Here is a 16,043-nt window from a genome sequence, read left to right as displayed (position 1 = left end):
TCCCTCTCTTTTAGTATCCCTTGAAAATGTTCTGTTAGATGTAAAGGAACTCCAAAGAGGTCTGGACTTAACAAAGCGAGAGTATACTATGCACGATCACAATACCATGCTGAAGGAATTCATCCAGAACAACGAAGGGAAACTGAAGAAGTTGCAGGATGATGCAAAAATAGCCCAGGTATTCCATAGAGTTCATCTCTTTAGATTTAGATATCCCGATCTGAGAGCAAAGGAACATTTCATCTTTTGATTGTGACAATTATCTCTTCAGTGCAGACAGAAGCACAAGTCATTTTCTAAGTGCAAGTGTGACATAGTAATTATAGTGCCTGACAAAGACCTTGGTTGAAGTTCCCTCTTGCAAGGTAACTATGGGTTAGTCTTTCTGACTCAGCCTAAACCTAATATTATTACCAGGTTATATGAGGCTAATTATTACCAGGTTATATGAGGGTCTGGAGGAGAGGACAGTGGATCAGAGAAAACAGTGGATGTTTCCCTTAATTCCTCAGAATTGAAAGGGGAGTATTTGAAATGTGGCAACTCCTAGATCAGGGGTCCCCAACTGCTGGGCTGCAGCCCACTATTGGGCCTTGAATCTTTCGGAACCGGGCTGCGGAAGTGGTGGGTGAGCGTGCATATCCTCTCACACAAATGGAGCTGTACACGTGGAACCATTCCCCACCCCCACCCCCAGGACTGGTCCACAAAGCTGAAAAGATTGGGGAACTCTATCCTAGAGGAAAATAAGGTAGCAATACCTGGGATACTTCATATCGATGTAGATTGAAATCCTACATGTAAGCAATAGTAATGTATGCCAATTGAAAATGCATCTCTTGATGAAAGTCACATCATGCTACAATGATTCTCCAAGGCATGGAGATCAAGTAATAATAGAAAAAGCAGCCAACTGTAACAAGTAGATTCATAGAGTTGGAAGGCCCTTTGTAAATCTAATCCAATTCTCTGCTCCATTACAACATCCCTGATGGATAATTGTTAAGCCCTGGTTTAAAAACTTCCAAAGGAGAATTGCTATTTCCTGAAGCAGGCTGTAACTTCACAGGAAGGCTCTTATTTGGTAGTGATAGCAGAGGGAATATCTCAAAGGATAGAGAGATTTTGTGAAAGGTTATATATGCTACCTGGAAGGATACAATTCTCTATTAGAAATGTGTAAAAATATTTATGTCTTTTTTCTCCTGTCAGTATTTATTGCATTGTATGAAGCTGTATTTTGTTGTAACAAAATGAGATATGTATGCCCTAATGAATTGGTTATCAGTTAAGCCTTGGCTCTTTGTAATTTTAGTGCAAAAGACAAAAATAGTTGCTTCAGTGGGGAAAGAAACTAAAAGCGTCTCTCTTACAGGATGCCTTTGATGATGCTGTGAAATATTTTGGAGAAAATCCCAAGACAACTCCTCCATCAGTCTTCTTCCCGGTCTTCGTACGATTTGTGAAAGCTTACAAGGTAAACCAAAGCCACCAGCCCTGATCACATTATAATCTGAATACATCCTCAGCTTCTGGTTCTGAAATTTCTTTGTGCAAAGCAGGCTCAAAAAAGGGAGAGGGGGCATATTTTGAAAACACAATGACTAAAACAGAAATGAGAAAACTTGGCTTCTATATTCCTTCAATAAGGAATATATTCCATAGGGAGTTTGAAAGAAATACAGCTCTGGTCTAGAAGCCCTTTGATAAGTTTTTGAACACCTATCCCACAATTTCCAATTGTCTAAGAGTTAATGGGACTTTTAATCAAATAGTCTTAAGGCAAGGGTGTTAAACTCACGTTGTCACGGCGGTGTCACGTGACGTAAACGGGGTGGGCATGGCCAGTGTGTGATGTATCTGGCCCATGGGCCAGAAGTTTGACAGTCCTAGTCTAAGGGAACTATGGCAATTCTATGAATTCTCAAAACTGTTGTACCAGTTACAGTGAATCTAGTAATGAGTTTAGTGCTCTTTCATTTGACCTGTCTTTTAGCTTCCAGTTCTTCAGAAGCATTTGCTTAGCCGAGATAGTTAGCAGCAGTCATATGGAAGCAGTAAGACCCAGTATGATCCTTCTTTTATTCATTTGTGGATGATTCAGTAGTCATCTTCAAACTATTGATTTCCCCGATTTGGGTCTTGGTTGGGGAGAACGTCTGTAGAATTGTAGCATACATGCTTCTCCTTTTGTCTTCACTATGTGTGGTCTACCTTAATATATACTCCCTTATAGCACTTAGACTTATATACCTCTTCATAGTGCTTTACAGCCCTCTCTAAGCAGTTTACAGAGTCAGCATATTGCCCCCAACAATCTGGATTCTCATTTTACCGAGCTTGGAAGAATGGAAGGCTGAGTCAACCTTGAGCCTGGTGAGATTAAATCTGCCAAATTGCTGGCAGCTGGAGATCAGCAGAAGTAGCCTGCAGTACTGCACCCTAACCACTGCGCCACCATGGCTCATTATGATAATAATCATTATGTGCAAATGTGCAGCCTTTCTGTTTTGGGAAGTTGAAAGGAGCTGCCAATTTGAACATATGAAGATGGAACCAGTGAAGAACCTGAGTAATCAGGGATCCTTGTCTATAAAGGAGGAAGAACCAAATGAAGAACCTCTGTCATCCCTATGACATGTACTTTCCTCTGCATTCAGCAAATAAGTCTTTAAAAGAGTTTATAGATAATGCTATGGATTGGGTTCTGTCTCATTGGATAGGCAGCATGTCTGAATTAAATTTGTACTAATAGATATGTCTTTTGCTGAATGAATCAGTCCCTTGTATATTTGAAATTTCAGTAGCTTTTGCACCAGTGTACATTTGTTTTTCTTAACAGCAAGCAGAAGAGGAGAACGAACTGAGAAAAAAGCAAGAACAGGCATTAATGGAAAAACTGCTGGAGCAGGAAGCATTGCTAGAACAACAAGACCAAAAGGTAACAAACAAACAAGCAAGCATTTGACAATTGTTGATGAAAGCCTGACTAGGTGGCTCAGTGGCTAAGACACTGAGCTTGTCGATCAGAAAGGTTGGCGGTTCGAATCCCTAGTACAAGTCTCCTGTGTGAGCAGGGGGTTGGACTAGATGACCTCCACGGTCCTTCTAACTCTGTTACTGTTATTATTATTATTAAATTGTTAAAGTCATAATGCCTGAGAACATTTGCACATTACAGTAAACCAGAATTCCCAAGGTCTGTAATAATCTTAGATGTGCCTTATTTATTGCTCCTGCTAAGTTGTTCTCACTAGTAGAAGCATTTTATTATTTAGAAGCTTATTATTACTACTAAAAATATTCTAAAAATAGAAGACCTGCCTATGGTTTGTTATGATGTACAAATAAGGAGCTCTGATGTCTGTTCTTGGGTCTAAAGCCATGGTTCGTTCTTAACTTTCAATTTTGAGCTTGTTTGAAAGAAACCAGAGATCCCAGTTTCTATGTCGGTGGGAAAAGCTTTTGCCGCCTGGTTAGCTGTTCTTATTGGCAAATAATACCAAACAGCTGTGATTTAATTTATATGTGCTATAAGGCTTGTTCATGGTAAGTCAGAATTTTGGGAAGTTGGGGTTATTCTGTACCGAAAGTCCCCTGCCCCACTCCTCCCAAAATACTGTAAACAACATTCAAGAAGCTTTTATGGAAATTACAAGAGTTTCACATTCCTATCCTATTCTGATTACTCCTAAATCTTAAAAAGGTGTTTCAGACCTCAAGTCATGAGTGCAGTGATCTCTAGTCCATCAATGTTTATCCCAAAATAATTGGCTTTTGGAATTTTTAAACAATGTCATTTAGTGTACAGATGTAAATGTGCAGTTAGTCATGTATGGAGGAAACCAGTGGTGGGTTGCCCCTGGTTCGCACCGGTTCTATAGAACTGGTAGTAAAACCGGTGGGAGGCTCCGCCCACCGACCCCGACGTCATCAGAATGCTTTTGCACATGCGCAGAAGAGTGCACACGCGTGCTTGCTTCGCTCACGCGCGCACATGGCCTCATTGCGGACCGGTAGTAAAGGTAAGTAGAATCCACCCCTGGAGGAAGCTCCCAAGAAAAAGATAAATTTTAAACATCTTTAAATGTTAATGAAGACAAGGAATTTTCAGAATTCTCTCCCTCAAAATTGATTATAATGTATATTTGCAAGTCCTGCAGATCAGGCTAGATCACCTGGACCACAAATACACTGCTTCCCATATCTAATATCAAACGCACCAAGTTAACAATTATTTAGAGGCCTTCATGTACTCTGAGCCTGATTGTTTGCATGCAGACATTTCATTACCCAATAAGGTAACATCATCAGTGCAAGTGAGCTTGGGGTTTGCTCCCGGTTTCTATGCTATAGCTTTCTCTGCCAGTTTTAGTAGCAGGGCGGATTTCCTGCTTAATTAGAGTATTGTTTTCTGCTTGATTGTTTGCCTGGAATTAACTCTTGTTTAGTTAGATGTTGACTGTTTGAGAGGATGTGTTCTGGTGTTCTCATTTCCTTCTTTTTAATTTTCTCTTTAGAGTGGTGTATAAATATGATTTATCTCTATAGCGCTTGTATAGAGTGATCTCTGTACAGTATGTAGTATATTCCAAAGTTATCTCTAGAGAAAAACCATTTTAAGGCATAAAGCATTTGCAAATGTGGCAAGATTGCTTTCCTGTTTGTTTATGGGATTAAAAAAATATTATGAACTATATAATTATAGCATGTGTGTGTGTATGTGCGTGCATGCGTGCGGGCATGCAGGCACTGATAATAAAATGACCCGAAATCTCCCCCCCCCCACTTTTTGCCCTTTTGAAATAATTGGCTTTATGACATTTTTGAACAATGATATTTTATTTTGCAGGATCAACTCATACTTTTGTTAGTTTTGTTTGCTTCCAAGTAATCTAGAAATTAGGTGGCAGGGTTAGGAAATATTTTGTAAGAGTTTACTAAAGAAGACTATTAAGTTACAGATCAGGCTGAAGATTCTAAAAAATCACAATTGGGGGGAATACATGCTTTGCATGCAGAGTATTCAAGATTCAGTATCTGCCTTTTTTGAGCTTAGGAAAAACTTTGGGTAGCAATCCCATGGCCATTCAGTGCCGATCAACACTTTGTCATTTTGTTGGTTGGGGCAAATTTAAATCTGAAGTATCAGGAAGATATCAAGTAGCTTATCACTGAAGTAGATCATGCTCATCCAGATGAGCTACTATGGTGTAGAACTAGAACAGCTTCCAATAGTCCTCAATTTGCAACAGTTCATTTAGTGACCATTCAAAGTTACAACGGCACTGAAAAAAGTGACTTATGACCATTCTTTATACGTACAACTGTTGGCAGCATCCCTCCAGTCACATGATCAGAATTCGGACGCTTGGCAACTGGCATGAATTTATGATGGTTGCAGTGTCCCGGGATAATGCAATCACCTTTTGCGACCTTCTGACCAGCAAAGTCAATGGGGAAGCCAGGTTTCACATAACCGTGTTATTTAACTTAACAACTGCAGTGATTCAATTAACTGTGGCAAGAAAGGTCATAAAATGGGGCAAATTTCACTTGTCTTAGCAACGGAAATTTTGTGCTCCATTGTTGTAGCCATAAGTCAAGGACTATCTGTATTGCCTTCCAATCCGATATTGTTTCTATTAGTAGAGAAGGAGTGCTGATTGTTACTCGACTTTGCAACCCTGTGCTACTCTCTTTCAGTCTCCATCTCATAAAACTAAGCGACAGCAACAAGAACTAATTGCAGAGCTAAGACGACGACAAGTCAAGGATAACAGACATGTTTATGAAGGAAAAGATGGCGCTATTGAAGATATCATCACAGGTAAAGCCCCCACCCTCCATACTGGAGCCTGTTTCAACACACACACACACACACACACACACACACACACACACACACACACACACACACCTAATGTTCTCTTTTAATTGCTTGTTTAGGGCTTTGTAAACAGTAACAAGTAGAAACATTAATTGATGCACCATTAATTTAAGTTAGGCAAATCTCAGGCTTTTAGGCCTGTTTAGTGGCAGCAGTCTCACTGATACATCATTGTGTATTTATTCACATTGTCATAACTAAAACCATAGATCGGACAGTCTTCCTTATGTTTTAGTTCACCAGAGGCATGCTAGAGAAATCTTGGAATTGGTTTCATTTGTTTGCAACTCTATTAGTGTTTTAACTTTGTCCTTAAAAAGGTCACATTACTGTAAAAATGCTACTAACATTAATAGTCACAACATTACAGGTAGTTCTCACTTAACAACCACAATTAGGGCTGGCAACTTTATTGCTAAGGGAAACATCACGTGACCATGATTTACGATTTTACTCCCGCCCTCTCTTGTCTGTTAACTCTGCTTGTCACAAGCCAATTGCAAAGCACAGACATGGCAATCACCGGACTACAAATGTAAGGATTGGTCACACGACTTTTTTAAAAACACCACCTTAACTTTGAACAATTTTTAAACGTGATAGTTGGTGAGAACTATCTGCAAAGGAGTAATGGAGGGCATGGTTTCATGCGAAATGCTGAATTGCACGAAACTTTGGAATTGCATATTCTTCTTACAACAAACTTTACGCATCCTCTTATATGCAGTTCATAACTGAACGCAATAGGGATACAATGGCTGGATCTAATTTGTAATAGATAAGAGAAAGACAGCTTGGACAGACAACATAAGGTTCCTGAAACAGACCCATTACTTGCTGAAGTTCGATTTGCCTGCTTTTTACTGTCCTAGCAGAATGGATAAAGCTTTTGATATCTTAAGCTTACCTTTTCTTTTTTTTTTCTTTTTTACATTGGCAGTAATCCAGCCACTTTTTCTGAATGTTGTATATGGCACTACACTACACTTATGAGTAAAGAAAAGCCCAAGAAATATTTATTATTACTGTAGCCACACAATAATAAGTAAACACGGCTAGGCATACAGAGGCTAACCCCTGTTCTGCCAAAAGTTCACTGGAATGGCAAGAACTTCCCAGTCGGTCTTTAAAGTCAGACTGGCTTTACATGTGAAAGTGCCTTGGGAATTCCCTTCCTTCAGCCCAATTTATGGGGAGCAGGTAGAGGGAACATCAACCTGCAAAGGGAAGTTGTGCTGAGTTGTGAAGCAGTATATAACAACCCCGGGGCTGCCACCAAAGTGGAAAGGCATTCTGACAGTAACCCAGCCACACAACCCTTATTGTGGTTAATCGAGAGATGATCTGCTGCAGGGTGCCTTTAATAAAACACTAACTATATACTAATGCAAGAGATCTTTGCTTCTTACTGTCTTCTGTCTTGTCTGGCTGTTATTTTCATGCAGTGCTGAAGACGGTGCCCTTTACTGCCCGAACGGCCAAGCGTGGCTCTCGGTTTTTCTGCGAACCTGTTCTCACAGAGGAATTCCATTACTAAACTATTCCTCTTTCACAGCTGATCCTCTTAAAAAAATAAAAGGTTGCTGTAGGTTTTTGACATTTCTCCACTTTACGGCAATGGGGGTGCTGAATGGGGTTTTGTGACGTCTGGCGTCCCTGTGGAATCACGTTTTACATGATCCTCTCCTTGACCATCATCTCCTTGCACGTTCCTGTCTGCCAGTAATGGTTTGCTCCCTTCCACCCACCATGTGAAAGCTTGTTCCACCCCATCCATTTTCAGGGGTCTAGATCAGGGGTATCCAATGTTGGCAACTTTAAGACTTGTGGACTTCAGCTCCCAGAATTCCCCAGCATGGCTGGTTGGGGAATTCTGGGAGTTGAAGTCTACAAGTCTTAAAGTTGCCAAGGTTGGACACTCCTTGTCTAGTTATAACTGCCATAGGGCATCCAATATGGGAAATCAGTGAATGTCACTAAGACCAGCAACAGCTGTGCTTCCAGCCACTCCACTCAATTTATAGGCACCTGTTGAAGGGTGTAGCGATAATCATGACAGACAATTCCATTTGTTTTTTTGTATGCTATTCTACTTTGGGTTCTTTTTGATTTTAGCAGATTAATCACTGTTGCGTAAGTCTTGGTAGTAAGCCTTTATCTGGAAATAAGCTATGTTTGTATGAGAAGGTAGAAGTGTGCAGTATTTGGATCTGAAGTGGGCAGAGGTACTTCAGATCTAGTAGGAGTTCCCTCAATGTATCTGTATCTTTTCTGGAGCTCACATGGCACCTGCTCTAAGGGCCAGGAAAATAGGAAGTTGAGGGCTTGTTCATGGGGTACCTGTTTCTCAGTATTTTCCTAATTTTTTTTTTTTTAATTAGATTTATATGCCGCCCTTCTCCGGAGACTCAGGGCGGCTTACAATGCGTTAAGCAATAGCCTTCATACTTTTGTATATTTATATAAAGTCAGCTTATTGCCCCCACAACTGGGTCCTCAATTTACCTACTTTAGAAAGGATGGAAGGCTGAGTCAACCTTGAGCCTGGGGAGATTCGAACATGCAATAATTGCAGACAGCTGAATGTTAATAACAGGCTTTTAGTCTGTTGAGCTATCCAGGCTCTTGATGGCTTTCTTGGGAGCTCAAGAAGTTAGTTACCGCAACGTGCCCACACTGGATCAGAATCACTGTAGCCCCCTTTGGAGACAAATGCTGTGCACCTCTAAAGAAAAGTTAAATTTTGGGAGGGGGGGGCTTGGTTTGTCATCTGCAAAAGCATTTTTTCATATTTGTCATTCTATTCACTGCTTGCATGTTGGTGTTTGCATGTCAAAATCTTTTCCCTCCCTCCATTTTTATCCTGTCAGATCCATAGCTCTGCTAGGTTCAGTTCCATGCCAACGTAATTGAGAACCTCCTATGAATACCACCTTTAAGAAAACAAAGTAGCTGTTTGGGATTTGATAATTGGGGAGATTTAAAATCAAAATTTAAAATAAAAATCTGGAACCAGGTTATTCCCCCAATCACAAGCGGCCTTGAGATTTGAGCTAAGAAGTGAGAAGATCTACATGAAGGTTAAATGTTTCTGTTAGGAGAAAGTCTGCTAACTTTCTGCTGCCTCAAATTGTCTCTGGATAACAAATATCCCAAGCTGATTGCCATGGAACTGGATGCATTGAAATCTTTTGATGTAAACTGTTATAAAGTGGAGGTTGAATGAATCTGTTAATGTTGTTGCCCTTAATATAAAGACAGAAGGTATAAAAGAAAGTGATATTATCAGTCCAAATCCTGCTTGCTCTTTCCAATGAAAATGTTGCCTGGTCGTTCTGGAGCCAATGTTCAAAGCAGCTTGGAGTTTAATTGGCTAATGGTTAGGGTGGCCTGTTTTTTCCTCTGTTTAATCTTCTTTACTTTTTTGGCTTCACTCATTCTTGCTTTTCTTTTCTTTTCTTTTCTTTTTTTTTTGCTAACATGCTGGACCTTTAAAGTAGGGTGTGGTTTTTGGTTTTGTTTTGCTTTGCTTTGGGGCACTGAATTGAGTTGCTCTTCATGTTCCATCCCATTTTAAACTTAACCTTCATTCTGTGTTTTTTTTCCCCTTCTTGTTTAGCCTTAAAGAAGAATAATATCACTAAATTTCCAAATGTTCACTCGAGGGTAAGGATTTCTTCTAGCACACCGGTGGTGGAGGATACACAGAGCTGGCAAGCATCACTTTTTATTTAGCTTCCTCCTCTCTCTGAATGCCACACAAAATTGCTGCACGATAGATCCTAGGAACAGGAAGGAGCTGTCTCCAGTTAAAGCCTAGGAGCATTGCTGGGCCATTTAGCTCTTCTACCATTTGTCTGTGTCATATGTGGGGTTTCTTCACTTGTAGCCCTGATCAATGATCAGTGCTCTCTCTCGCCTTTCTGCCTTGCTTTCAAAAAGAGAGGTGCTTTGCCTGTGCTTTATATCTTGACCTATATTAGGGGCAGTGGGAGGGAAGAGGGCCATAAAGGAAGACAGCCAACTTTCTCCCAGATCCCAGCAGCTGAGTTGCTCTTATAGAGGTGGGCCCCTTTTTTTATAGCAGAACTCTTTACAAAATGCTCCATGGGCAAAATGCTTCTTCAGAGCTGATGAAGCTTCTTGGATGAGAAGCGAAACGTCTTCAAAGAAAAACGAGAAAGTCCGGTTGCCTCTTGAAAAAGCACTTTTGGGACCTCCATGGGGATAGTTGTGACTCGATGACACCAGAGTGAGTGAAGGACTTTTCAAGAGCATGTTAAAGGCTTAAATATCTCCAAAGTAAACTCCCTCTCCCTCCCATAATCTGATCTGAAGTTCTATGGATGTTTGGGAACTCAAGAAGGTATTGGGATCCGCACAAGGGGGAGCAGGAAACTGCATCCCTCAAATGCCCACCCCTCGCCAAGGGGATCCCAGTGTATAGAGGTTGAACTCATGAAATCTTTTCTGGGATGAGCATTAAGTGGGGAAAAAAGCACATGCCCCTTTAAAATATTTGCAGATCAGGTTGTGGCTGTTTTTAACATGCACGACCACCAGGGGCAGAGAGAATGCTATTGTGCAATAAAGAAAAGTGTGAAATGTTTTAGGGACAGAGATTCACCTGCAGACATTGATTTGTGATCAATTATCATTGATTTGTGATCCTCCTCTACTTGGGCCAGCAAGTAAAATGGGCTGGACCTGCTTCCTGGCAATAAACCATTTATCTTGAACTTTGGGAAGACTTTGTGATTGTCACCAGTTGAATGCCTCTTCCATAGAATTTGGCCGCTCCTTCTAAATCCCCTTGTCCAAGACTGAGGCATTATGACATTCTTGCTGTTTCAGTTTGTAGGTTGGGGGCTCTCAAGAGCTGAGCAAAATATATGAAAGCAGATTTCTAAAGGTGAAGCATAGGAAAGGGAGCCAAATAAAAAAAAAGACCAATGTCAACTTTCTGTAGGAAACAATGTTTTTTCCCCCCTCAAAATGTCCCGAAATGCATGCCTCTCCTCCATCTTGGATGTAAGAATCCAGCAGAGCAGATACCAGGGAATAGGCTTTTATATATGCAAGCAATTCTTATGTGTATAGAAAAAAATTCTTAGGAAATCTAAGATGTTGTTGATGGAAGATAAAAGTTGAGGGATGTGCCCCATTGTTTACTACCTGCTTGGTTTGCTTCAGTTGTGAACGGTCTGAGAAGACCTTGGTTTTGGGGTTACTAATCATATTCGGTCAGGATGGTGAGCCCCTGATTCAGGCAGTGCTGTAGTAGCAAGAAAGCTCCAGTCAGCCCTACCCATGCATTTTGTTAAGAACAGGACCAGTTCTACCTGTGAGGTGGCTCTTAAGATGATATCGCAATCTATCTATCTATCTATCTATCTATCTATCTATCTATCTATCTATCTATCTGTCTATCTATCTATCTATCTTTCTATCTATCTATCTATCTTTCTATCTATATATTAAATTTGATTTATATGCCGCCCTTCTCCGGAGACTCAGGGCGGCTTACAATGTGCTCAGCAATAGCCTTCATCCTTTTGTATATTTATACAAAGTCAGCTTATTGCCCCCACAACTGGGTCCTCAATTTACCTACCTTAGAAAGGATGGAAGGCTGAGTCAACCTTGAGCCTTGGCGAGATTCGAACCTGCCGTAATTGCAGGCAGCTGGTCTTAATAACCAGCTTAATAACAGGGTGCCTTAGACCACTGTACTAGCAAGGCTCTTCCAGACACCAGAAATTAAGCGGGGCCTGGATTGGTTTGTTCTTAGCTCAGAGACCATCAGAAAGAACAGGGTTGTAGGCTAGACTGAGAGGTCAGAAGACATTCTGTGAGAAGGCAGTGGCAGGTTGTAAGATACCTCTAAAACTGCCAAGTGACATCCATGAAGTCACTAGGAATCTATCTGTCATTTTCTTCACCCACCTAAAACTCAATGTTTCCAATCACTTCTGTAGCTCTGAAGAAGCATGAACTGGATGTCCCAGGTTTACCATAAAACCTGGAACATCCTGAGGGCCCTCTACTGAATTCCCACTCCTCTTCCTTAAGCTGAGAAAAGATGTATTAGCAAGTCACTTGAATTCCACAGAATGTCCTTTTTCAGCAGAGGGTTCACTACTGGATCCCTTAGGGCACAGGAAGGAAATAAAAATGGCAAACCATCACTTTTACCAACTGCTAGATTATCTGTTTTGCTCTTAATAATCAGGAAACAACAAGGGCCTGATTTTTATTTTTTATTTCTTTGCTTCTTTTGTCAGCTCACCTGGTAGAATTGGAAATGGCAGAGCCAATTTAGCTGGGAAATTTGAAGTATCTTGGGAAGATAGAACATACGGACGAAAGGATCTTTGGGATAAGGTGTAGAAAGAGAGAAAGTGAAAGAGTAGTGCCTGCTTGTCACTTTTGTTTCTGCTGTGGTATATCTATATAGCTTTAGACTGAACAGCATGGGAGACGCCCTCCCTTGAGAAATAGAAAATGGGAGGGGGAAAAGGAACTTTTGAAGAAATCAGCAGAATCCCAGATTTCAGGAGAGGTTAACACTGAGCTGTCCCCACTAGTATCTTTCCTTTCTCCTCTCCCTTCTGGGATTGTGGGAACAGCCGCCCTTTTCTTCCTTCTTCCTGAGGGAGATCATTAGTGAAGATTCGGGTTGTCATCCCATGGCTGAGCCTGTGATGAAAGACCTTTCTTCCAGCGAGTGATTTACTCTGCCAGGAAAGAGCTGATGAAAGCCTTCAACCTGTGGAGATATTCAGGAAGGAGAGGCAAGGACGGAAGGAGAAACGGCTCTCACAGCTGCTTCATAAATAGCAAAGTGGAGCTGCCATCAAGGGATCAGAAGCTTCTGTCCCCATCATAGGCTTGCAAGAAGGAAGGAAGGATGGAAGGGAGGAAGAGAAAGAAAGAAAGAAAGAAAGAAAGAAAGAAAGAAAAAGAAAGAAAGAAAGATAAATTCTTGCCTTTTTAAAGCAGTGGGTGAAGATAGGCCCCTCTATACTCTTTGCTCAGTTCTCTGTGAATCTAAGTGGTCCCTTTTCTCCTTGGCTTCAAGCTGCTTTGATGGGCTGCCAGCAGGACCCTCTCTTTCTGGATCCAAAAGCAGGGGGTGGCCAGCTTCTGACTCTTCCACTGTTTTCCCCACAGATCTTAGAAACCAACCCTACCGACGAGCCGATGCGGTGAGGAGAAGCGTCCGGCGGCGTGTTGATGATCAGAACCTACGTGCTGTCAATGGTGCTGAACTGGCTATGTGAGCCAGATGGGCGGAACTGTGCCTGTAAACCAGTAGAAAGTGCCCTTGATTGCTTCCTCACCATGCGGACTCTGTTTATGTTGCCATTTTAATTATGGCCTTGTTCGGAATTCCTTTAACTAGTCTTCTGAAGGGCTCAGTAAGGACTGAAAATGCATAGGAATGAAAAATAAAAAATTTAAAGCAAAAAAAAAAAATGGGCTGGCCATACAACTGTAGCTACCAAGTGCCTAAATTTCAAGGACCTACTCAAATTATTGAAAGCAATAGGACTCTTTTTTGATTGGGTAACTTTTTACACCAATAAAATTTCTTCAGTGTTCTTAACCAAAATGTAAAATACATAATGTATTTTTTTTGTTATTGTTACATACAGTTTAGTAAATAGCCTTCAGTGGACTTTTTTGATTTCATAACAGGTTGTAAATAGGGAATATTCTGATAAGAGCTGCTGTAGATTTTTTTAATATTTTCAGTACATTCCTGAACACTTTGAAGAGTTAACTTTGAACTTCAGCTGCACTTACTAGCATTATATAGATGTGTATGTGTGTGTTTATATACATGTAGGTGTATATATGCACACACATATGTGTACATGTATGCATGGAGAAGGACTTTATCATATATAAAGGAGCAAAAGATATTAAAATAACTCGGACCCTTTTAAGAACATTTAGTTCACTTTAAGGCTGGGGGGAAATATCCATAAAGCCAATGTTAAGGGAGATGTGAATACAGTTGACAAAGATTTAAAGCTAATTGGTTTAGCTAGAGGGATTTCTTCTGTAAATACAATGTGGGAATAATATGGAATTTAGATTAACACACTTGCCTGTTTTCAACTTCTGCCTAGTACACACAGTTGTTGGTAAAGATAAATAAAACGAGGTGATATAGCTTAAGAGGATGGGCACACTGCAAACACAGTTGTTGTGTTTTTTAAGTAGTGGCAAGCATAACCTTAACCCTAACCCTGGAGTAACAATGTTATTTATTAATTAGCACTAAGGTATTAACTTCTCAATAATCAGTATTAGAATTCATAAGGATCACAAACTGCTCAATTCTCAAAATGGTGAAAAGGCAGTGCCCTTCGAACAAGGTTAGGGTAACATTGCAGGAATGCTGTGGGATTCCGTACAAAGGAAATTGCGTAGTTCACTTCCATTTATGCTTTGCACCAATCCATTTTAAATGTTTCTGCACTGGATTGCCTTCAATTAACATTCAGGTTACACAAACTATTGAATGTAATGCAGTGCAGCAGGATATTGCCAGGCATAAAAGTTCAGGTCCAATTAAATTGATTTATTATTACTCATGCCCATGCACAGGAATATTCTTAACTAACAGTTAGCACCTGCTTGGAGTTAGATGAGGGTCAACAGAATTCAAAAGAGGTTGGACTTAGTTCACTTGTGGCCATGTACGGATTCTAGGCTGATCCCTCTTTTAACTCCACCTTCAGATTCTGCCACACCTTCTCCTAGGTACACTTGGAAAATTCAGATGATTAATGCTTAGATATCCTCTTTTTGGATTGGGATGCTCACATGTTAAACTTTAAGCTAACTTTAACAGCTTATTTATCAATATTGCTTCAAGGTAGGACCCTTGATTTTTCCCCTCCAAAAGTGAAAAACTGGAAGTTAAGAGAATCACCTTGCCTGCATTCTTCCCATTGCTGGTAGCATTGCATTATTATGTTAATTGTAAAATTTATTGTATAGTATTTAACCACTTAATTCATTTCTTTTTTTTTTTATATTGTGCTTCTGTGAACCACTGGTCAAGGTCCCATATTCCTTTGATAATGTGTAGTTATATAATGTTTTTAAATGTACAGATATTTTGCTACAAAATTGGTGCTTTTTTATGGTTTTTACACTTCTCTTTAATTCCCACTCTAGTCTCGGGTAATACTGTAAATATTGTTTAAAAATGCATCAACCTGTGCTATACAATCTGAATGTTCTTAACTTATAGTTTTGTTTTGTTTTTATATTTAACTAAATGGACAGTCTGGGGCTCAAAAGCTGTTTCATTAACCTTTGCTTGTCTCTTTACAGAAAATTTATTTTAAACAACTGCCAACATGCTGACAGAATCCAGCAATGTATATTTGACATGCAAAAGAGAACATGCCATTATTACATCTTTTCCATTATGAAAGATGAACATTTTTGATTTGGGTAAAATCCAGCTCAGCAATATTATTTAAGTTCCCATAAACAGCTGCAAAAGATTTCGTAGCATACTGCAATACTTCAATATGACTAAATAGGCTGCAATATTGGCATGTTCTCTTGGATCTTTTATCTAGTAGATAGATCTGCTTCTTAGCAATATTATAGGTGTTTTATAAAAGCAATTCATGTTACTTTTCTGATCTGTTCATGGCATATGACTGAATAAACTATTTACACAACTACATTGCCTTTTCATGGATGGCTCAGCTTCTACAATATGATCCAACAGGTGTAGTAGAGCATTTCCCTCTTGCTAAATCCTTATTGGCAGTTGAAAACCTATAAGGGAAAAAGAAGATTGTACTCCTAATGCAGTAGGCTGTGAGAGCAGATAAGATGAGCTGAGATAGATACAGCTATAGTTATGGATTGCTTAGTGCATTGCCCAGGCTAGAAACCAGGAGGTGGTGAGTTCTAGTCTTGGCCTTAGACATGAAAGCCAATTGGGTGACTTTGGGCCAGTCACTCTCAACCCAATGCACCAGACAGAATGGTGGTTGTTATGGAAAAAATAGGGGGAGGAAGAAGTATTGGGTATGTTCACCACCTTGAGTTATTTATAAAAATAATAATGGGAGTAAAAAATATAAAAGGAGAATCATCTGTGTAGAATGAACTG

The 16,043-nt window shown here is 40.1% G+C and overlaps 1 protein-coding gene across 2 annotated transcripts in view; it reads left to right on the top strand.

The window, feature by feature from the left end:
- The window catches only part of FMNL2 (formin like 2), a 207,657-nt gene extending 194,002 nt beyond the window's left edge, over positions 1 to 13,655 (top strand). The window contains exons 22-27 of one of the 2 annotated variants that reach the window (XM_070942173.1): positions 15 to 178; positions 1,376 to 1,477; positions 2,843 to 2,941; positions 5,707 to 5,830; positions 9,510 to 9,556; positions 13,064 to 13,655. In XM_070942173.1, coding sequence (XP_070798274.1) covers positions 15 to 178; positions 1,376 to 1,477; positions 2,843 to 2,941; positions 5,707 to 5,830; positions 9,510 to 9,556; positions 13,064 to 13,102 — 575 coding nt within the window. In that variant the 3' untranslated portion in view covers positions 13,103 to 13,655. The remainder of the gene's footprint in view (positions 1 to 14; positions 179 to 1,375; positions 1,478 to 2,842; positions 2,942 to 5,706; positions 5,831 to 9,509; positions 9,557 to 13,063) is intronic. The other variant, XM_070942256.1, reaches the window with a different exon arrangement.
- Positions 13,656 to 16,043: the final 2,388 nt, after the last annotated feature.

Source organism: Pituophis catenifer, unplaced genomic scaffold (assembly GCF_029215685.1).
Source record: "Pituophis catenifer annectens isolate HBS135680 unplaced genomic scaffold, rPitCat1.0.hap2 SCAF_1, whole genome shotgun sequence".
In the NCBI taxonomy this organism is placed as follows: domain Eukaryota; kingdom Metazoa; phylum Chordata; class Lepidosauria; order Squamata; family Colubridae; genus Pituophis; species Pituophis catenifer.
This window is presented reverse-complemented; position numbering and strand designations above follow the sequence as displayed.